Source organism: Macrotis lagotis, chromosome 1 (assembly GCF_037893015.1).
Source record: "Macrotis lagotis isolate mMagLag1 chromosome 1, bilby.v1.9.chrom.fasta, whole genome shotgun sequence".
NCBI classification, from domain to species: domain Eukaryota; kingdom Metazoa; phylum Chordata; class Mammalia; order Peramelemorphia; family Peramelidae; genus Macrotis; species Macrotis lagotis.
Window position 1 is genome coordinate 157,874,523 of NC_133658.1, and position 23,677 is coordinate 157,898,199.

Genomic DNA, 23,677 nt, shown 5'->3' on the forward strand with positions numbered 1-23,677 from the left:
AGGAATAATGATTTAGAATATAAACTATATAAGCAAATTTATAGAAATGTCTTCTTTTATCTCAACAGAAACTTATGAAGATTTTGATACCAGAATACTTGAGGTAAGCTTTTATTTGTCAAGCATTTTTAAAACCACAGCATCAAGGATACAATGCTCTATTTGTGTAATGGAGAAACTCCCCTCCTTAAAAACATCCCTGCTTCTAGGCCTGTCGCTGACTCTGTCTTGTTCTGTGTCAGCCTTGTGGCTTTGAATGACTCCTAGTAAGACCAGCTTCAGCATCCAGGGTACCTCAGTGTCTGAGACCTGGGGACATTCTCCTCCCTGTAAGAAGGAAGCAGCACCTTACCAAGAACTCAGGATAGCCATTAGTGAAACAAAGAGGATCCTTTATTATAACATCTTAAGAATGGGTAACCCCCAAATTGGGCACACTGGGGTTAGGTTCTTCTACCTTTATTTGGATGTATAATACCTGTGTTTTATGAATAGCCATCTTTCTTTTTTTTATTCATACAGTGGTACCCAATATAATGTTTAGCTTATGAAAGATATACCTTGAAGAATAATTGGAGAAAATCACACATCTATAAGTAAATGCACAATATGTATAAGGTTATTTTGGAGCTAGAATCCTAGTCCCAGAAGAATAGAAAAAGTCTTGTGTAAGAACTGGGACAGGCCTGGCTTCTGAGAGTCAGAAGTGAAGAGAGGCTACTCTCCAGGCTTGGGGCAGCCTTTGTGAGGTTACAGAGACAGAGGATGGGGTGTTTTAGAGGAGGGGCAGTAAGTAGACCAGCTACCCTGCCCTGTGGAGTGCATGAAATGATGCAATGTGTAGTTAGTCCCTAGAGAGGTAGGCTGAAGCTAGCTTGTACAGTCTTTGATGCCAAAGGAGTTTCCATTTGATCCTAGCAGCGATAGGGAGCGACCTGGTCAATTATACTTTAGGAATATCAATTTGACAGTTGTGCTGAGGATAGGAAGAGAGAAAGGAAGGGATAAGCATTTCTATATTACTTGCTGTATGATAGGCATCATGCTAGGCTCTTTACAAATATCATCTTGTTTGATCCTCATAACAGTCAGGCAAGGGAGTGTTATCCTTGTTATCCTTGAAATTGTTATCCTTGAAACTTGACAGTTGAAAAACTGAGGTGAAATTATCTTTCTGACTCCAGGACTGGATGGATTGGAGAGGGCAGAGATTGGATGATTAGTTAGATTAGTTAGGTGACTGTTGTCCATTCCGGGCAAGAGGGGCCCCTGTGAGTAGCGGAGAAGGAACAGAGGGAAGAGATAAGGTGAAAATCATTTCAACAGGACATGTTGCCTGTTTAGATTTGATTTGGGGGGAGGGGTGTGAAGATTTGAGGATGACCCTGAGTTTTCAATTTGGATTACTGGAAGGAGGAATTGGTTTTGAAGGAAGAATAATGAATTCTGTTTTTAGACATGTTGAATTTGAGGTGCCTATGGGACATCCCAGAGGAGATACTGAGTTAGCATATTGTGATGAATTGGAATTCAGGGGAGACTGAGGAAGTCATTGAACCCATAGGAGCTGATGTGATCACCAAGAGAGGGCAAGGACTGGATACATCTCACCACCTTTATGACCCTGGCAAGTGATTTGGCCTTCTCACACCTCAGTTTCCTTCAGCTTTAGGTCTATGGTCTTAGCCTAAGGTATAAAGAGACAAGAAAAGAGGGCTCAGAATGGAACCTTGAAGGACTCTTCACAGACAGTGGGCTTGCATAAAGGGCTAGAGGTGTTTGATGGGTCAGACCATTTCATAAATTCCAATGAGATTTATTCTCTCCCAATATACCTATATCTTGATCTATTTATCTATCTATATGATATATGTAGTTAGACAGAGCTATCTATAGAGCTAGCTATTTATCTGCCTCCATCCATCTATCTATCCATCTATCTTATCTGTCTATCTATTGTGTCTTATGAAGACTAAATAATGGCCATAAAAGGATCTTAATTCTTACTGGGAAGATAATCACAGATATATATCTAAATGCCTACATACAATAAATAGATCATAGATGCAGATAGTACAAAGCAATATGGGAGGAAGGGCACTAACCATTGGGGAGGATCAAGAAGAGCTTTGTATAAAAGGTATTGTTTGAACTAGTTGTAAGGGTTAGAGGTGAGGAGGGGGTGCATGCCTGGCATGCAATATGACTTTGGCAAAGACACAGATGGGAAACAAAGAATCCTGTGTGATGGTCAGGGAAGGCCAGTTTGGCTGGTGCTGGAGTGGGAAACCTATAAGTTAAGTGTAAGCTAAGAGAAGAAAAGTGATATGATAGCAGTTTGTCTGAAAAAGTTCTGGGGATTTTTTTTTTTTTTGTTAGGTTTTTGCAAGGCAGATGGGGTTAAGTGGCTTGCCCAAGGCCACACAGCTAGGTAATTATTAAGTGTCTGAGGCTAGATTTGAACTCAGGTACTCCTGACAGCAGTGCTGGTGCCCTATCTACTGCCCCACCTAGCCGCCCTGAAAGGAACACTTTCAAAGGGCTGTTTTGTAGAAGGATTAACTTATTCTTTTGGGTTTCAGAAACTTCAGAAATATCGATTTATGAATGAGGTCAGGAAGAACTTGCTATATCTTTAAGTGAACTGGGCTGTTTGGGAGATGGTAGGGTCCTCTCTTGAATTGAGCTGGGTGACCTTTTTTTTTACATATTATTTATATATTTATATATAAATTTATTTGTATATAAATTTATACATTTATATATATTACGTTTTATTTTTCCCCAATTACATGTAAAAACAAGTTTTAACATTCATTTTAGTTCTAAATCTTTCTCTTCTCCCCATCCTCCCATTGAGAAAGCAAATTATTTGATCCATATTGCTATTATAGTCATGTTGTAAAGGAAAACATTGACTACCCCCCTCAAAAAAAAAATCAAGAAAAATAAAGTAACAAAAAAGTATGCTTCAGTCTGTATTCAGATACATACCATTAATGCTTTCTGGGAATGGGTAGTATTCTTTATCATAAGTCCTTCAGAGAAGTCATTCCCAGCAGAACATCCTACTATATTGCTGTTACTTTGTATACAGTACATTTCCGATTGCATCTGCTCATGTAAGTTAGTCTTTCCAGGTTTTTCCTAGAGCATCCTGCTCATCATTTCTTTTAGTAGAATAGCATTCCATCATAATCACAAAACACAGTTTGTTCAGCCACGCCCCAGCTGATGGGCATCCTCTCAATTTCCACTTCCTTGCCAGGCTTGGAGCCACTATTACCTGATATGTGTAGGGATTCGTTTTTGGTTATGATTACTAGATGGCTCGTCCTTGCCAGCTCCAGAATCCTGTGAGCCTCTGATTTGATGATCTAGTAAAGAAGATGAAATAGAAAGTTCCAACAGACAGGAAGCAAACCAAGAAAGCATGTCATAAACATTAGTTAACAAATGTTTATTCAGTGCCTACTGTGTGTTAAGTACCCTCTGAGAATTTTTGTTCTTGAAACTAAGAGGTTTCAGAGATGCTGCAGAAAAGTTGTAGAGAGGTCAAGAAAGAAGACTTTGGAGAGAGAGGATTTTCAAAGAGTGGTGAAGCTGAAAGTCGAATTTTGAGGGGATAAGAAAGAAGTTGGTAAGAATAGAGGAAGTAGAGAAAAATGAGTATAGGTGACTTTTTCTTGGAGTTGGACCAAGAAAGGAAGCAGAAGTATCAGTATTTTAGAAAAAGAATTAGGATTACATGCAAGTTGGTTTTTGTAGGTTGCAAGGAAAGGTTCAATAGATTGGAAAGAATTGGAAGATTAGGGAAAGAGGGATGATTGTGAGAGTAATTTTCAGGATGAGATGAGAGAATAGGATCAAGGCTACTTGTGGTGGAAGGGTTGATTTTAGTGAGGAGAAAAACCTCTTATTCAGAGACTAAAGTAAAGGAGAGAATGACAGATGATGTTAAGGAGTGGTGGAATGAAAAATGGGAAAGGAGAATAAGCCCATGACTGATGGCTCCTTTACTGTCTAGTAGGTGTTCAACCTTTTAGCTCTTCTGGGCCACATCCCCCCAATAAAAATTTGTCAAGGGCCACATATAGAATTTAATATTTATGACTGCAATATAATCCATATTACCAATAAATATAATAATCAAATGTAATAATATAATAAAGTTGAGTTTTGAAGGCTGCATGCAGGTGGGTTGGACACCTTCAGGAAAGTCTTCAGCAAAGTCCTCTGCTGAGAGCCAGGTATAGGCAGATGTGGTGGATCGAGGAAAGAAAACTTGGCATGGCTGCAGTGGGAAGTATGATAAGAGCAAAAGGATAGGGGTGCCCCAGGGCCTACTAAAGTTAAGATACCAAAAACTTTTTTGCATTTTCAATCGACAGAGTTATATGAGTTTCTCTAGAACCATTCAATAGGTATGAGTAGTGATAGGACAAAGTGGTCTGGCAAAAGATTAAAGGAGGGTCCACAGTTGGAACTGGTTTAATTATAGGATCAAGATTGGGAAAGGTAGAACGTGAAGCCAGAGCAGCAGCAATGACCTGGGAGAACCCTGTAGTGGGATGGGAAGTAGAAGGAGGAGAAGGAGAAGAGTATCACACAGAGCCAAAAAGTCAGACCCAGGTCCACTGACCTCAAATACAAGAGTCTTTCCACAACGTTCTTTTTTTTTTTTTTTTTGCTTGAAATTTTTAATGAAAATGAAGATTAAATATTTTGTGAATTGTTATTTTTAATCAAAACTGACTTCATGAAAAGCTTTTTCTATGGCTAGATAAACAACCAGTCATTTCATTTGTTGAACATACATGCTGACTTTGGAATCAGAGGGTTTGATTTAGATATCTTTGCTCTTGTTTACTCCCTCTGTGCTCTACCATAAATTGTTTAATCTCCCAAGGTCTCTGTTGCTTCATCTGCAAAAATAGAGGGTGATAATAAATAGCCTCAAAATTCTTTCTGAAGTCAGTATCAAAATACAGGAAATTAGTGATATTATTTTGTAACTTTAGACTGTATTAATAATTCCACATTGAAGTGATTTTTGGAACAATATTGTCCTGTTTACCAAAATGCTATTATTTTTCAAAATCTACAGGCAGAAACATGAATGCAATTAATTGAATTACACTTAATACAATTAAATAATTCTCTCAATGGATTATAAAATTAGAGTATATGATTTGTTAGAATTATTTTGAAACCCAGAAATGTGAAAGGTACTACCTAATAAGTAGTTGGAATTATATTTTCCAAATTATACTTTATCCCAATCCTTTGGACTTATTTATTTATTTATGTTTGAATTTTATAATTTTCCCCCTAATCTCACTTTCCTCCCCTCACCCCCTACAAAAGGCATCTGATGATCTTTACATTGTTTCTATGCTATACATTGATCTAAAATGATTGTGTTGAGAGAGAAGTCATCATTAAGGGGGGAAAAGTAAAATATAAGAGATAGAAAAATTATATAAGATAAGTTTTTTTTTTTAAATTAAAGATAATAGGCTTTGGTCTTCGTTTAAACTCCACAATTCTTTCTCTGGATACAGATGGTATTATTATTCTCCATTGCAGATACCCCAAAATTGTGCCTGATTGTTGCACTGATGGAATGAGCAAGTCCATTAAGATTGATCATCAACCCCATGTAGCTGTTAGGATGTACAATGTTCTTCTGGTTCTGCTCATCTTGCTCAGCATCAGTTAATGCACATCCTTCCAAGCTTCCTTGAATTCCCATCCCTCCTGGTTTCTAATAGAACAATAGTGTTCCATGACATACATATACCACAGTTTGTTAAGCCATTCCCCAATTGATGGACATTCACTCAATTTCCAATTCTTTGTCACCACAAATAGGGCTGCTATGAATATTTTTGTTCAAGTGATGTTTTTATCCTTTTTTATCATCTCTTCAGGGTATAGACCCAGTAGTGGTATTGCTGGATCAAAGGATGTGCGCATTTTTGTTGCCCTTTGGGCATAATTCCAAATTGCTCTCCAGAAAGGTTGGATGAGTTCATAGCTCCACTAACAATATATTAGTGTCCCAGATTTCCCACGTCCCTTCCAATATTGATCATTGTCTTTTCTGGTCATATTAGCCAGTCTGAGAGTTATGAGATGGTACCTCAGAGAATCTTTAATTTGCATTTCTCTAATAAGTAGTGGTTTGGAATAATTTTTCATATGACTATGGATTGCTTTGATTTCCTCATCTGTAAATTATCTCTGCATATCCTTTGACCATTTGTCAATTGGGGAATGGCTTGTTTTTTTATAAATTTGACTCAGTTCTCTATATATTTTAGAAATGAGTCCTTTGTCAGAAATGCTAGTTGTAAAAATTGTTTCCCAATTTACTACATTTCTTTTGATCTTGTTTACAGTGGTTTTGTTTGTGCAAAAGCTTTTTGATTTAATGTAATCAAAATTATCTAATTTGTTTTTGTTGATGTTCTCCATCTCTTCCTTGGTCATAAACTGCTTCCCTTCCCATAGATCTGACAGGAAACTATTCCTTGATCTCCTAGTTTGCTTGTAATATTGTCTTTTTTGTCTAAATTCCACAATGCTCTCTTAAAACACTGGAAAATGTGGGTTTTTCTAGCATTGATTAAGTGATATCTGAAATTAATTTGATTTTTTTTAATGAAAACCATAAAGATAATGCTTTATGTAGAATTTGGGTTATGTATTCCATTTTTCCTAAACTAAAAAGTAAACTAGTGTTCTCTTTCAACTTTAAGCTAGGAAATAGTAAGTTTTACATGTATTCCTTTGGATAAATTCAAGTTATCTAACCAGCTAATTAAAACTGAAAGAAGTTGTGGATGTGATTGCTGTATTGCACTGAGTCATAAAGAGAGTGGATCATAGGAGAGTTACTACAAAGTGGATGTTATCGTTTTTTAGAAAGAGAAGAGAGCAGAATCTGCAAAGTAGATGCAGCCTAGGCAACTGGATAGTAGAGTGACTCAGAGTTAGGTAAACCTACGTTCAAATTTGACCTCAGATACTTACTACCTGGTTGACCCTGGGCAAGTCTTTTAGCCCTTGTTTGCCTCAGTTTCCTCACCTGTAAAATGGATATAATAAAAGCACCTACCTTCCCGAGGTTCAAATGAACTGATATTTGTAAAATACTTAGCACACATAGTGTCTGGAACATGGTAAACAGTATTTAAATATTAACTTATTACTATTATTAAATACCAGTGACTTTAAACCTTTAGATTAAGAATAGATATAATTATTTAGATTGTAGCAAAGCATTTGATAAAGTCTCTAATGCTACTCTTGTGGAAAAGATGGAAAAATGTGGACTGGAAAAATATGATTTGATGGTTTCTGAGCTGTTTGCCCAAGTAGACCTCATTGGAGAACTGCAGGCATCTACGTGGCCATGTGCTGTTTAACAAATAATCATAGGTTGTTACTCTAGGGCTCTGAAGGAACTTGGGAGCCAACTTCTTGTCTTGACTCCTTCATTTTTACAGATGAGAAAATTCCAGCCCAACGAAATTGAGTGATTTACCCAAGGCCACACAGGTAGCCTCATAGGTAAGCTCTGAAATATAAATTGAGGATACCTTAGATGACCTGCTTCTCATATACATTTTTAACACTAAACTGTGAAGAAGAACTGTCATTGAAGAACAGCCAAGATTCTTGGCTAGAATGTTGGACAGAATCTAGTAAGGTGAAATTTCAAAGGGGGTAGATGTAAAATTTTATAGTTGAGCTAAAATAAAGTGGACCTCCCAGATGCAAAATCCAGGGTCACTATCAGACAGTGGAGTGTCTAAAAAAATTATCTCGAGCCTTTTCTACCTCATGTCTCTGCCAACTCTAATCCATCCTTCTCAGCTCTCCAAGCCCAAGCCTGGCCATGGCGTGTCCTCAAGCACCGTGATCACGAAGTCTTTTGTTTTTTAGGTAAGAAGTGTTTTTAACATGACTGCAAAAGAAGGAAGGAAGAAGTCAGTGCGGGTCCTCGTGGTAGTTGGAAATGGAAAAGGAGCTGCAGGTGAGTATAGTCTGATGGTGCCATGTCAAAACATGAGAACTGAAAAATAGTCATTTGTGACCGATGCTCTGGGAAGCATAATAGCTTATTATCGTTGATTTTTTTTCACTATTTCAGTCCTTTAGTACTATTTGTCCTTGTCCCTTATAAGTGCAATGGAAAAGTTCCATGCTACATATTTTCTTGAAAATATATACTTTGTATTTTTAAATATCAAGGCAACTTATTTTACCAGATCACATATGTCTTTCCCCCCCAAAAAAAAGTTTGATTCTTACCTTTTATATAATTATAGCTTAGAATTATGGCATTTTGAGATTTCTGAAAAATTAAAGGTTTCAGTTTTACACATAGATCAAAAACTGATTTTAAAATACCTTTTTCTCTGTTTGATTGGATTAAAAAATTCTTTTTGTCATATTTTATCCTCCCCATTACTTAATTCTTACAGACTAAAAGATTTATCTTTATTTTTATTGCTGTTTTTTGGACCCCATGGTAAAATGCAAATTAACAACTCAAAGATGTTTCATCTTATTTTCTGGTTAACCTGATTGAATTACATATGAGGGTTCTAGTTGATCATGATTTTTCTGACTATATGTATTTTTTTCACCATTTACAGTCCTTTTCTGATATGTTAGATGTTCACATCTGATCTTTAGTTTGAGAATATCTGTTGATTCATGGCAAATAATTTTATACCTCTAACCTAATATCATGATAACCTTATTTAAGTTCAAGTTTAATATTCAAGAAATATTCAGCATTTATATAACTTGACACACACAGAGACCCAGGCATCTTACATTTTCTTTGTTATTCCATTGGAGTAGAACAATGAAGTATTTGGTGATAATCTGTTTCATTATCTTGACCTAGTTTGAACCATGGAATGAAGTAAAAGCTATTTCTGAGTGTTGAGAATATATCTCTTCTTTGATGTTTTTTGTTTGTTTTTTGCATAGGTTTTGCTGTGGGGAAAGCCCCTGATCGGATCAATGCTTTTAGAAAAGTATGTGGATTTCTTCTTTTTTGAATATTTAAGGAATTAAAGCCATGTTGATTAGACATTCTGGTTGCCATAAAATTTTATGCAGGGATTATCTGGTAAATTACCAGAAAGATTTTTATGTTTATAACATAAACATAAATTTTTATGTCTATAACATAAACAGGTAACTGTTTCAAAACATTTATAATAAGCAAATTTAAAGAGATAAAGTTGCTAATTTATAAAAATGACTTTGAGAAAACAAATTATAACATTGAATTATTTTCTTGTTTCTTTTAGGCAAAGAATAGAGCGATTCATTATTTGCATTACATAGAAAGATATGAAGACCACACAAGTATGTCTCACTAATCTTTAGTACCTATACATTATCATTTTTTTTTTTAGTTTTTTTTTTTGCAAGGCAGTGGGGTTAAGTGGCTTGCCCAAGGCCACACAGGTAATTATCAAGTGTCTGAGGCCATATTTGAACTCAGGTACTCCTGACTCCAGGGCCAGTGTTCTATCCACCACACCACCTAGCTGCCCCTACATTATCATTTTTTAAGATTATGAAGAATATATGCAGTTATTAGATAAGGTTTCATTTGACATAATTGTTGAGGTAGAATACTCTTTTAGTTAATAGCATTGGAATAACGAGTGCTAGATGAGAGTTATCGAAGTCCTACTGTGTACTTAGTATTTGCTGTGTCTTGACCAGCTGCTCATGATTGCTGATAAGAAATTAGAATTTGGGCTCTTTGAGGGCAGGGACTTGTGTGCCTAGTACCAGTGCCTGTCACATTCTAAATACCTCCTAAATGCTTGATGACTGCTTTTTCATTATCCTATCTCTCTTCCTTTTTGTCATTTCCTCCCTAGAAAAAACTATTCTTTAGCTGCTTTTACTTCCTGCTTTTACTTCCTCTCTTCTTACTCACTCCTTAACCCTTCGCAGTATAGTTTCCATTCGCATCACTCAGGTAAATGGTTCTTTAAAGTTACCCGTGTTTTTTAATTGTTTTTTCTTCGTTTTCATCCTTTTTGAACCCTTTCCACCATCTGCCCTGGTCTCTCCCGATCTCCAGTCCGACTTTTTTCATATTCCCTAGTCATCTCAGTCTCAACATTTCCAAAAAAACCAAAAAAGATTGTCTTTCTCCTGTGGTTTTTAAAAAGTTATGGGAGATATAATTTCTGGGTAATTTAAGCATTTTATTCATTATTCCAGCATTTTTTTTGAATGTTACTTTATTTTTTCAATTACACACAAAGATACTAGTCTACATTTCTTTTTGTTAACTTTTGTGTTCCACATTTTTCTACCTCCTTCCCTTCCCTCCTCCCCATGATAGTGAATAACGTAATATAGATTATACATGTTCAGTTTAACATGTTTAACATGTTTCCATAATTGTCATGTTGTGAAAGAAGAATTAGAATTAAAGGGGGGGGAAAGCCATGAGAAAGGGGAAAGAAGCATAAAACAAGTTTTTAAAGTGAAAATAATGTGCTTTGGTCTACATTCAAACTCCATACATAGTTTTTTCTATGGATGTGGATGTCATTTTCCATCACAAGTCTTTTAGAATTGTCTGCGATCACCAAACTGCTTGGAGGAACTAAGTCCCTCATAATTGATCATCACATAATGTTGCTTTTAACGTGTACAGTGTTCTCCTGGTTCAGTTCACTTCCTTCAGCATCAGTTTATGCAAGTAATTTCAGACTTTTCTGAAGTTCACTTGCTTATGATTTTTTTTTAAAAATAAATTTATTTATTTATTTTGAATTTTGCAATTTTTTTCCCCCTAATCTCACTCCACCCCCCATATAATGCAGACTGTTAGTCTTTACCTTGTTTCCATGGTATACATTGATCTAAGTTGAATGTGATGAGAGAGAGCAATCATATCTTTAAGGAAGAAAAATAAAGTAGAAGAGATAAATTTACATAATAAGATTTTTTTTTTTTTTAATTAAAGGTAATAGTCTTTGGTCTTTGTTCAAACTCCACAATTCTTTCTCTGGATATAGATGGTGTTCTCCATCCAGATACCCTACAATTGTGCCTGATTGTTGTACTGATGGAATGCTGCTCATGATTTCTTACAAAATAATAGTACTCCATCTTTTCATATACCACAATTTGTTCAGCCATTCCCCAACTGATGGTCATCCTCTTATTTTCCACTTCTTTGCCACTTCAAAAAACTGCTAAAATTTTTTTGAACATGTGGGTCTTTCCCCCCTTTTTATGATCTCTTTGGAATATAGACCTAGTAGTGGTATTATTGGAGCAAAGGGTGGTGTGCACAGTTTTATTGCTCTTTGGGCATGGTTCCAAAGTGCTCTCCAGAATGGTTGAATCAGTTCACTTAGGGTCCCAGTTTTCCCATGTCCTCTCCAACATTGATCATTTTACTTTTTTTGTCATTTTAACTTATCTTGATAGGTTTGAGGTGGTAACTTAGAGTTGTTTTAATTTGCATTTCTCTAATCAATAATAATTTAGAGCATTTTAAAAATGACTATAGAGAGCTCAGATTTCTTCATCTGAAAACTGTCTGTTCATATCCTTTGACCATTTATCAATTGGGAAATAACTTGTATTCATTTGCCTCAGTTCTCTATATATTTTAGAATTGAATCTTTTATCAGAAACATGAGCTGTGAAAATTATTTTCTAGCTTTCTTCATTCCTTCTAATCTTGTTTGCAAACCTTTTTATTTAATGCCATCAAAATTATCCATTTTGTAATTTTATACTGTTCTCCCTTGTTTGGTCATAAATTCATCCCTTCTCCATAGATTTGTCGAATTAAGCCAATCACCTATTATGTCTAAATCCTATACCCATTTCAAGCTTTTCTTGGTCTAGGGTGTGAGAGCTGAGTCAATGCCTTGCTTCTTTCCTAGCTGTTTTCCATTTTTTTCCTGTCAGTTTTGGTCAAATGGTGAATTCTTATCCCAGAAGCTGGAGTCTTTGGGTTTATCAAATAGTAGATTACTATAGTTATTTACTGCGATTTCTTTTGTACCTAATCTAGTCCTCTGATCCACTACTCTATTTCTCAGCCACTACCAGTCAGTTTTGATGACTGCTGCTCTCATCCTTTTAACAAATTTAGTAAAGGAGCAACTGGTTGGTACAGTAGATAGAGCACCTAGTCTGGAGTCAGGAACATCTTGAGTTCAAATGTGGCCTTAGGCACATAATAACAACTGTGTGATCCTGGGCAAGTCATTTAACTCTGCCTCAGTTTCCTCATATGTAAAATGAACTGGAAAATGAAATGGCAGACTACTCCAGTATCTTTGCCAAGAAAAATCTAAATGGAGTTACAAAGAGTCAGACATGACTGAAAATGACTGAGCAACATAGTCAAAAGAAAACAAATCATTTTGTTGCAAATAGCTGAAAATGTAATGTTTTTTTGCAAATCTTTTAGTAATGTTCTTGAGTTTGTAAATATTGAATTTTGTTTGTTTTGGGGGAAAAGTATATTTTGGTGGAGATCAATTTCTAATTGGGAGTAAATTTGTGAAGTTTCACAGAATTGAAATTGCCAGAAATATTACAACTTACTTTCTAAGCCATTACATCACCATAAAAATCCACTTTCAGTCTCTAGTTACTACACTGACCCTTTATCTCCTTTAAAAAAAAAAATTAAGAGGGGTGGCTAGGTGGCTCAGTGGATAGAGCACTGGCCTTGGAGTCAGGAGTACCTGAGTTCAAATCCGGTCTCAGACACCTAGCTGTGTGGCCTTGGGCAAACCACTTAACCCCATTGCCTTGAAAAATAAAAAAAAATAAAATAAAATAAAAACAAAAAAAATCAGTTAACTACAGAATTAGGTAGAGCAAAAAATTTTGAACTTCTTTCTTCCCTTCCACTGTCATTTCCTGGGTATTAGTAGCCACAAAAAGACCAGAAAAGTCATGAGATCATAGTTTAAGAACTAAAAGGGAATTTAAGAGATCATCAGACCCTATATATGTTAAGACCCACATTCATGCTCTAAGAAGAATCAACAGGAAGCTTCAGTGCTTTTAATATTTGGTCATTGGTCCCAACATGACAGAGATGGAAAGATGCCATTTTTCTGTCTTTCTTCTAGATGCCTTTTTAATCTTATGGTCCTCCCCCCACCTTATTCTCGATTGTGAGCAAATATGTCTGTGAGTTATTTCTTAAATATGCCTACACATGCAGTGTTACACAGTTTTGAGGTAGATATATGTGTATATTTTCATGTCCTAATCAATTTGTGTATATATATCAATGGGGTATTTTTATATTATTCTGTTTAAAAGTTAAGTTGTCAAAATTTATCAGTCTCCTAACTCTTTTCTTTAGTATTTAACTGAATAAAAGAAATTGACTTTTAGTAGGTGAGTCATAAATATTTAATCACTGTAGGTAGGTATGTAAATCAGGCTTTGTAAAGCTAAGTTACTACAGCCGTTTGCTCTTTGTCTTTGGTATAGATGCTATAGACTTGTATCTAATTCTTCTCTATCTGTTTTTGTTCCTCTAGTTTACCATGATATTTCTTTAACATTTAAGAAAACACATATCAAGATGAAGAAGCAGCCTAGAGGTATTCAAGAAATTACTTCATTTATTTATTAAGAAATTTGAGGGGGATAAAATGGAGGTTCGTGGAAATGAAATAATTAACCTGAGTTGTATAATGTTGTCTGTGGCCAAAAATAAGAAGAGATGAGACTTTGAAGATAATGAAGGATAATTTCAAGCTGTGGATTACTGTATAGAGCCATCATTGCCAGTTAGTAAATGTGAAAATATTAAAGCTGTAATTCTACTTAAGGTCTGAGATCATGTTTTAAAGAAGAAGACACTATATAGTTAAATGAATAGTTACACTTGAGAGAATTGGAAGTAGAGATCCATCCCCAACCTCACTGCTTTTTGAAGAACAATTATATTGTTACTTGGAATGATCCCAAGTTGTCAAAGGCTGTGAAAGTGGAGGGCATTACTGGAGAAGCTCAAAATGACAGACCCTGTGTTTGTTGTGTAGGAACTAGAATTCATCACCAAGTTGGTCACGAAATAATAACCCATGTTTTAGACTTGCAGCATTTTTCAGAGAGGAGTGACAGGGAAGGAAATTTTTACATCTTAATGTTGATATATAAATCCTAAGACTTTTTTGGTGAGCATTAACAAAACAATACTTTATGAGATATATAACTTGAAGCATTTTCATTAAAGAAATGGGAAAAAAAGTAGAATGTGCTTTTTTGCCTTAATTATCTTTTTTTTAAAATTCCAATTCTAAAAAGTCATTCCCAACAAAAACCATTTAATTTGTCATTTAAAAAGTATTTATTTTTATATTTGGACTTTTTGACCTTTATATATTTGAATGTTACAGTTTCATTTTGTAGCCTAAAATATTCCATTTCTGAAGCTTTGCTATCTTCTCTATTTCAGTCATAAATCTGGAGTTTCAAGGTACCTTAGAGGACTTCTAGTTCAGTTCTCTTCTTTTACAGATGAGGAAACTGAAATTTAGAGGGATTAAATGACTTGCCTAGAAAATGGAACCTGTATTTGAACCTAGATCCTCTTTACTCTAAATCCCTGCCTCAGTTGCATTATGGTGATTTTTTTTTTCCCCCAATGCTGTTTTCTGCCTTTTAGAGCATACGAACGAATGGAACCCTAAAACAGAAACAGCTGAGCTGACTCGAGCACACTGGCTGCTCATACTGCCTTCTCTCCAGCAGTCTTGGGAGCAGTGGTTGGGAGTCTCACTGAACTCCTTGGAGATACCATCAGCCATTTATAGGTTTCAGTCCCAGTCAGCAACATTAAGAGCAAACACTCTGCTAAGCACTAGGAATACAAATAAGAAAGTCAGTCCTTGCCCTTAAGGAGCTTTCAGTCTAATGAGGGAAGGCCACAAACAAGAGAAAAGTGAAAAGTGTGTGTGGGGGATGGAATGGTGGGAGTTTCAGTCTAGGAGTGCCTTTGGTGGTCTGTGAGCCCTTTTTGAATGGAGGCTTTGAGAGGAATTCTTTTTTTCCTCCATGAAAGTTTTGTGAATTATTTCCTACCCTTCCCAGTAGGACTAGAAAGTCATTTTTGGATCATGATAGTTACCCCCCTCTCCATTTGGATGATACCCCTCCCTACTTGGTAGGTATCTCTTTACTCTAGGTATTGTCAACACAACTATTTATATAGAAAAAGTACAAAAAATGTTTTCCTGGATCTTTAGACTCTGAGTGATCTGGAAGTTATTGGAAGATTTAGGCAGTTTATCTAATTTCATTAGTTTGCCTTTGTCACACATGAACCTAAAACAATGAGGAAACAGTTTTCCAGCAGACCTGATAAAATGCACAAACCTCTTAGATTTAGGCAGATATTTAGTCACTTCAAAACAGGTATTTTGGCCTTAATCATCTATCTCTTAAATAATATATTCTGTTTTTCATCCATGAGAATCATCCTGTGGTATCTGATTCAGTTTGAAATAAGGTTTAAAAAAAAAAATGTTCCCAGAACATTTTTAACAAATTCACTTTTCTTCAAAGAAGAAATATAAGGAATTAAAAAGTAAATGAAACCAATCATTCTTCACTCCTTCTCAGGCATGAAAATGAATTTGTGCCTTAAAGTTTGACTGTTTTACATAGCTATTCTTTTAAAAATATGTATTTTTTCCAATTCTGGATTTGAAAAACATTAAACTAAATGTATATTTGCTCCTTCAATAATCTCCTGTTTATAGCCTTCAAGTCTATTGGAGTATGGCTGTTGTTCTCAGGATATAACTGTTTATCTTTGCTATTGAATCTTTATTAGAGAAATTTGCTATAGATTATTTTTCCCCCATTAATTTATTTCCTTCTAATTCTAACTTCATTACTTTTGTTTTTGCAAAAACTTTTCGGTTTTATGTAGAGACATACCATTTTGTGCATTTTTTATTTTCCAGGTCATGGTCTTCATTGTCATCGAGCCATTATTACAATTTGTAGACTAATTGGAATTAAAGACTTATATGCAAAGGTTAATGGATCTGTCAATTTAATTAATATAACCAGAGGAGTCTTCCATGCCTTATCAAGACAGGTAGATATTACATATGAAGTTAATATTTTGAAAAATTTAGATTGAATTCATTGTTTTCAGTATCATCCAGCAAGGTCATAATGTTCAACTGCAATTCATGAAGTAAATACTCGAGTTGAATGTTATACTTTAGTAATTATTTTGCTTGGTTAATCAAAATTGAAGCTTTAAATAAAGTGACAGTTATTTTGTTATGAGAGATGACTTTTTGGGAGCTAGAGGGGCAATTCTAGGTGATATAAAAACAAAATCTATTGATACATTTTTTTTTTAAGTTTTTGCAAGGCAATGGGGTTAAGTGGCTTGCTCAAGGCCACACAGCTAGGTAATTATTAAGTGTCTGAGGCCGGATTTGAACCCAGGTACTCCTGACTCCAAGGCCGGTGCTCTATCCACTGCACCAACTAGCCACCCCTATTGATACATATTTTAACACTAAATGATAGTCTTTTGCTCTTAGCTCAAAACTGTATATGACATCCTTTCTCCATTTCTTACCACAGCCAGCAAATTCCTAATAAACAGTGATAGTGGTGTTACTGTCATTCAACTTTGGATAAATCACTTAAATTCTCCAGAAAAATGTAAAATGAGGGGGTAGGACCATCTGAGTTTTGAGGTCCCTTATAGAACAAAATGCTATTATTTTATAAGAAGATAATTATAGTTTGAATTACAAGGGATAGGTCAATTTGGTCTAGTAGATGAAGAGCTGACTTTGGAGTCAAGGAAGACTCTGAGGATCCAGTATGGCCCTAGTCCAGTTACTTGATTGACTCCCAAACCCCAACTCTGGTCTGGACAGTTGTCCTTCTGCACGGGAAGAGAGTTTCCATAGCATTGGTAACCTTTTACTGGGCTGAACCATCATAAAAGCTACAAGTCAAAATATGCCTGAATGTTTACAGTTATCTAAAATACTCTTGTGTAGGGGTGGCTAGGTGGCATAGTGGATAGAGCACCGGCCCTGGAGTCAGGAGTACCTGGGTTCAAATCCGGTCTCAGACACTTAATAATTACCTAGCTGTGTGGCCTTGGGCAAGCCACTTAACCCTGTTTGCCTTGCAAAAAACCTAAAAAAAAAAAATACTCTTGTGTTCTCAGCCTAATACCATGTACCTGAGGATCAAATAATCACTTGCTTAGAGAAAGACCTGAAGAGAGGCTTCATGGAGTTGTCACAGTAGAGTCTGCCCTTTGAAAGAAACTTCTATTCTATTGAGTTGAGCTCTGGGTATTTACTCCACAAGAAGAAATCCCTTAAATCCTTTTGGCTGGGGTTTCCTTTTCCTCTTACTTTACTATAAATTTGCAAGTATAAAATTGGAAGCCATATTTACTTTAAATAGTAAAACAGGTCATTGTGACTCTTAACTACCTATTTATTAGTTTAGCTGGGGAGGCCTGTTCCAGTGATGTTCTTAGATGCTGTAAACAAGATGCGTGGACTTCTCTGGCCATCTTTGTAAAGAGAATCTCTGCACTGAAAAATTCATTATCTTCCGTGTGTGTGTGTGTGTGTGTGTGTGTTTGGACACTAGAAAAATTTTTTGTTGTTGTTATGAACTTAAACAAATCATCAACAAATATAAACAGCACAGCTTTTCCAGTAGTGGTGGAATCACCATATTGACCTTCCGTTGTATATTTTTTAAAAAGTTGCTTAAATGCTAGATCTGAGGGATACAGCTGAGGACTTGTCACTCTTGGTAGGTCTGCATTAAAGCCTTATTATATATTAGGGCTGCTTTATTTTTTATTTGATTTCCAGACTGCAGTTATCTGTGTCTTTTGAAGAACCCAAATTTCTGTCATCTTCCTGAGACCACATTATCCTGAAAACTAGAAAAGTCACTATTTTTCACTTAATATTGTCAAGACTTTGCATTCAAACACATTTGAAACTGACCCTAATTCTGTAAGGTAGATTCTATAATTACCCTCATTTTGTAGATGAAGAAACTGAGACTCAGGGATTTTTTTTTTTAGGTTTTTTGCAAGGCATATAGGGTTAAGTGGCTTGCCCAAGGCCACACAGCTAGGTAATTATTAAGTGTCTGACACCGGATTTGAACCCAGGTACTCCTGACTCCAAGGCCGGTGCTTTATCCACTACGCCACCTAGCTGCCCCTCAGGGATTTTTTTAAAATTAATATTTTATTTGTTTTCCGAATATATACAGTAGTAGTTTTTGCCTATCATTTTCTGTAAAGTTTTGAATTTTAAAATTTTTCCTATACCCTCCCCCCATCTCCCCACAGAAGGCAGTCTGGTAATCTTTACATTGTTTCCATGCTATATGTTGATTGAAATTGAATGTGCTGGGAGAAAAATTATATCTTTGAGGAGAAAATGAAATATTAGAGCAAAATTATGTAGTATATGAGACACTTAAAAAAATCAAAAGTAATCTATTACTTTGGTCTTTGTTTGAACTCCACTTTCTCTGGGTACAGATGGTATTCTCCATTGCAAGTGCTCTAAAATCATCCCTGATTGTTGCATTGATGGAATGAGCAAGTCCATCAAGGTTGATCATCACCCCCATGTTGCTGTTAGGGTGTACGGTATTCTTCTGGTTCTGCTCATCTCACTCTATCAGTTCATGCAAGTCTTTCTAGGCTTCTCTGAAATCCCATCCCTCTTGGTTCCATAACATACATACACCATAATTTGTTCAGCCATTCCCCAATTTATGAACATTCACTAGATTTCCAATTCTTTGCTACCACATACAGGGCTGATGTGAATATTTGTACAAGTGATGTTTTTATCCTTTTGCATGATCTGTTCAGGGTATAGACCCCGTAGTAGTATTGTTGGATCTAAGGGTATGCACGTTTTTGTTGCCCTTTGGGCATAATTCCAAATTTCTCTCTAGAAAGGTTGGATGGATTCACAGCTCCAGCAATGTATAAGTGTCCCAAATTTCCCACATCCCTTCCAACATTGAACATTGTCCTTTCTGGTCATATTGACCAGTCTGAGAGTTGTGAGGTGGTACCTCCAGAGATGCTTTAATTTGCATTTCTCTAAATCAGTAATGATTTAGAGCAATTTTTCATATGACTATGGATCACTTTGATTTCCTCATCTGTAAATTGCCTTTGCATATCCTTTAACCATTTGTCAATTGGGGAATGCTTGTTTTTTTTTTATAAATTTGACTTAATTCATTATATATTTTAGAAATGAGTCCTTTATCAGAAATACTAGTTGTAAAAATTGTTTTCCAATTTACTACATTTCTTTTGCTCTTGGTTTTGTTTCTACAAAACTTTTTTAATGTAATCAGAATTATCTAATTTGTTTTTAATGATGTTCTCCATCTCTTCCTTGGTCATAAACTGCTTCCTTTTCCATAGATCTGACAAGTAAACTATTTCTTGATGCCCTAGTTTGCTTATAATATTATCTTTTATGTCTAAATCCATTTTGATCTTATCTTGGTAGAGAGTGTGAGATGTTGGTCTAATCCAACATCCAATTTTCCCAACAGTTTTTATCAAAGAGAGAGTTTTTATCCCAATAGTTGGACTCTTTGGGTTTATCGAACAGCAGATTACTATAATCTTTTCCTGCTTTCTCTTTGGCACCTAATCTATTCCCCTGATTCACTATTGTATTTCTTAGCCAGAACCAGACAGTTTTGATGACTGATGCTATAAGAATAATTTTAGATCTAGTAGGGCTAAGCCACCTTCTTTTGCATGTTTTTCATTAAATCCCTGAATATTCTTGACTTTTTTGTTTCTCCATATTAATTTAGTTATAACTTTTTCTAGTTCATTAAAGTAATTTTTTTGGAGTTTGCACTAAATAAGTAGATTAATTTAGGTAGAATTGTCATTTTTATTATATTAGCTCAACCTATTCATGAGCAGTTAATATTTGCCCAGTTATTTAAATCTGATTTTATTTTATGAAGAATCAGGGATATTAATGATTTATCCAGTCACAGCTATTCTCTTAGCTAGGATTTGATTCCACATCTTCCTGTCTCTAAGTCTAATATATCATCTGATATAGTTATATCGGATTTCTAGAACCACAGTGCCCATCATGCCATTTAATCTTCATGAAGATGTGATGAGGTAAATTATGTGATTATTATTCCCATTTTTCAGATAAGGAAATTGAGATCCACTGAGGTTGAGACTTTTTCTTAGAAATGCAGATAGCAGGCAGCAGAGTTGTACTTCTCATCTAAGACTTGCAACTTGAAACCCAGAGACCTTCACACTACGATATGCTGCCAGTCAGGACAACGTGAATCCTGCTTCAGACATTTATTAATAACTAAGCAAGTTGTTTAACCTCTCAGCCTGTTTCCTCATGTTTAAAATGGGAATAATCAAAGTACCATAGGTTTGTGAGAATCAAATGAGATAGTTTTAAAGGACCTTGCAAACCTTGAGGAACAACATAAATGTTAGCTGGTGTTATTAACACCAAAACTTTCTTAAATCTCCCACAAAAGTAGTTGTATTATTTGTATTTGTTGATTGGGAAACCACATGATGACAGTGCATTTAATTCCATTCAGCAAATATTTATTGGAGTGCTTGCTAGGAATGAATGATTGAGAAAACATTTTTTTAAGAGCTTGCTATGTCCAAAGGCTTGTGCTAAATGCTGTAGTTTACAAACCGAAAAACAGGGTAATCCCTGCTTTCAAGGAGCTAAGGGAGGAGACAGCATAAGACAGGAGATTTCATATGCAATTTGGAAAGGGCTCAGTCCTTTGGTGTACTAGTAAGCAATTGATTATGCATCTTTCATGTCATGGTCATTTGAAAAGCCTTATCCATTTCTGATACTGGACTATTTAACAGAGACAAGAACTTGGATGGTTAAGAACATTAATTTTGTTATTGACTCTTTAGTAATTGTGATTGTTCTTTCTGTTTTTTCTTTTTCAACAAAATTACCTCAACATGCCATGATAATGGAGAAGAGCAGCCAAATCAACAGAAGTTAGACTCTAATCAGACACATGACAACACTCAGATGCACTCCTCTCCTTATTTCCTAGTCTTTACCATCTCCCACTTTGTCCATCTTGCATGCCTCTTGGATGCCCCAAGGTCAGGAAAGTTTCATTACAGTGAAGAATATGGTACTTTAAAATATTGTAGTGATCATTGGCGGCAGAGTTTCAACTTTGTTTGTGGCTTCCTGTGAGTTTTTTGGTTCTTTTTTCTTTGTAACTTAATCATCAACAAATTTGAACCTTTCAATACACGAAGAACAAAAAAGAGGATGGAAACCATGAACTTTTATTATAATTTTTTAGAACATAAAATGTGATGCTTCATTTGTAACAAAATTGATCTGTTCATATTTACATCCACCGTTTTATCCTTCTCAACTTTTTCTTTCTCTCCCTTTTTTGTCTTTCATAGGAAACTCATCAGCAGCTAGCAGAGAAGCATAGCCTTCACGTCGTTGAATTCAGGGAGGAATGTGGCCCTCTGCCCATAGTGGTCGCCTCTCCTCAAGGAGCAGTTAGAAAAGAACCTGAGCCCGAAGACGAGGTGCCAGATACCAAATTAGACTGGGAGGAAGTGAAGATGAGTCAGGGACTGAAAAAGTCAGTTTGGGCAAACTTAAAGAGAGCTGCATCCTGAACCTTCATCTCCCTCTTTTAGTTGAATTAAATCATAAAGAGGGCTAACAGAAAAGACTCATATCTTATGCCATGAAAATCACTTTTCAGGAAAAGTAAGTGTCCCGGGTGGGGACAGCACAGCTATCATTTGAATGAATACAATTCTTTGTTATTACTGTATGTGGAATTCTCAGTGTATGACTTAATTTGCTGGCAAGCTGAGTTTTAAATTCTGGGTATTTTTAATGTTACAATCAGAAGCACCTTTTTTAAAGGATGTGAGACTCATGAGTTCAGTGTAAACCCCATGTAATTAATTATCCAAATAAACCTGATTCTGACATTTAGAAAATTCAATTGAAAACTTCTTCAAGCTCTGTCATTTCACCATAAATAAGGGAAAAATGGAGGATGGTTAATTTTGACATTAAGATTGGATTGTAAAATCAGATAAAAAGATTGGAGAGGGGGAAGCATTTTTGGAAGAGAAGGGGCAAAAGTTAATTAGGCATTAGGTTTTAGATTGATGAAAGGAGGAACTTAGGAATTATGAAATCATGATTTTTTTAATGGCCTGCTCATCAATAGAGGTCCTCCCAAAAGACATTGTCCTATCAGGAATGCTGTAAGGGAAGGCATAGTAAACCAAATGATGTTCATGTCCATTTCCTGCTCTATTTTAAGAAGAACATTTATAATCTCATTTGTGAGAATAAGCTTCATTTTTAACATTAAGAATATCATTTTGGTAGTAATACTATATTTCTAGACATATCCAGGAGGCAGATGATTGACAAAGTAAACAACCCATCAAGATATCTTTCTGTCATACCACAGATAGTGATCTACCAAGCCTGCAGTACTTCTTACCTCCTTTCCATAGTGACTTAGAGGTCAGTGGACAAGATGCTAGACTTAAGAGTCAGAAAGGCCTAAATTTGAATTTTGCCTCAGACTCTAGCTGTGTGAACCTAGACAATTCACTAAATCTTGATCTCAATTTTTGATATGTAAAATGGGAGTGCTAATACCACCTTCTTCAAAGGTTTGCTATGAAAATCAAATGAATAATATGAAATATTAAGGCTGTGACAGATTATAGTCTCATAGAAACCCCGTACCTACTTTGCCAGTGTGTTGCCTAGAAATAATGTATAGACCCAGTTGCATAAAAGAAAAACAGCAGAATACAGAAAAAAATAATGGTTGGTCATTAGTGAGGATATCCGGCTCTTCCACAGGGAGTTGCTTCCCAGGAATGATGGCTGGGGGTGATATGGGCTGGAGGCAAGGCCAGTGGTCTTAGGGAACTGATATTCTTGGAATTTCTAAGCTTAGCTGCCTGTTGGTGTCCATTGGTCAGCAGTTCATATTGGTATGATGGATGAACTTGATATTTAAGTATGTATCTTAGTCTTCAATCTTTTTTTGTTCTCTATGTATTATTAAACCAAGACTGGGTTGGTTATTGCCCCAGGAATATCAACAGAATCTTTTCATTGGTTTGGTTCCCTGGAGTTTATATTTTCCTTCACCCTTTTGGTATGGTTCTTGGTTATTTCAAAAGGAAAGCAGGACAGCTAAACTATTGGGTCAGGAAGGAAAGCATCTGTGAGCAAAAGCCCTGAAGATGGTATTGTACTCTTTTCTGCTCTGAATTCACTTGTCAACAATACTAAAATTTGGCAGAATTTCTGAGTTTTCTAGGCTAGTATCATACTATTGCTTTCTGAGTTTTTTCCATTTTTAATTGTTATTTAAAATTTTTTGAGTAACAAATATTTTAAAGAATCTATCCCTCTCATCTCAACGTTACAAGCAGATTTTTTTAGAAATCTCAAAAAAATTATCCTTCAATACCTGTCTTTATAGTCCTGGAATTTAAATTCCAATAGCCATACCAGAA

The 23,677-nt window shown here is 35.6% G+C and overlaps 1 protein-coding gene across 1 annotated transcript in view; it reads left to right on the forward strand.

The window, feature by feature from the left end:
• Window positions 1-22,128, forward strand: part of LOC141504320 (small ribosomal subunit protein uS5m-like) — a 34,818-nt gene extending 12,690 nt beyond the window's left edge. The window contains exons 6-12 of the mRNA XM_074209262.1: window positions 69-103; window positions 7,954-8,044; window positions 9,013-9,059; window positions 9,339-9,396; window positions 13,587-13,649; window positions 16,023-16,159; window positions 21,566-22,128. Of these exons, the coding sequence (XP_074065363.1) occupies window positions 69-103; window positions 7,954-8,044; window positions 9,013-9,059; window positions 9,339-9,396; window positions 13,587-13,649; window positions 16,023-16,159; window positions 21,566-21,790 (656 nt within the window). The 3' untranslated portion in view covers window positions 21,791-22,128. The remainder of the gene's footprint in view (window positions 1-68; window positions 104-7,953; window positions 8,045-9,012; window positions 9,060-9,338; window positions 9,397-13,586; window positions 13,650-16,022; window positions 16,160-21,565) is intronic.
• The last annotated feature ends 1,549 nt before the right edge of the window (window positions 22,129-23,677 follow it).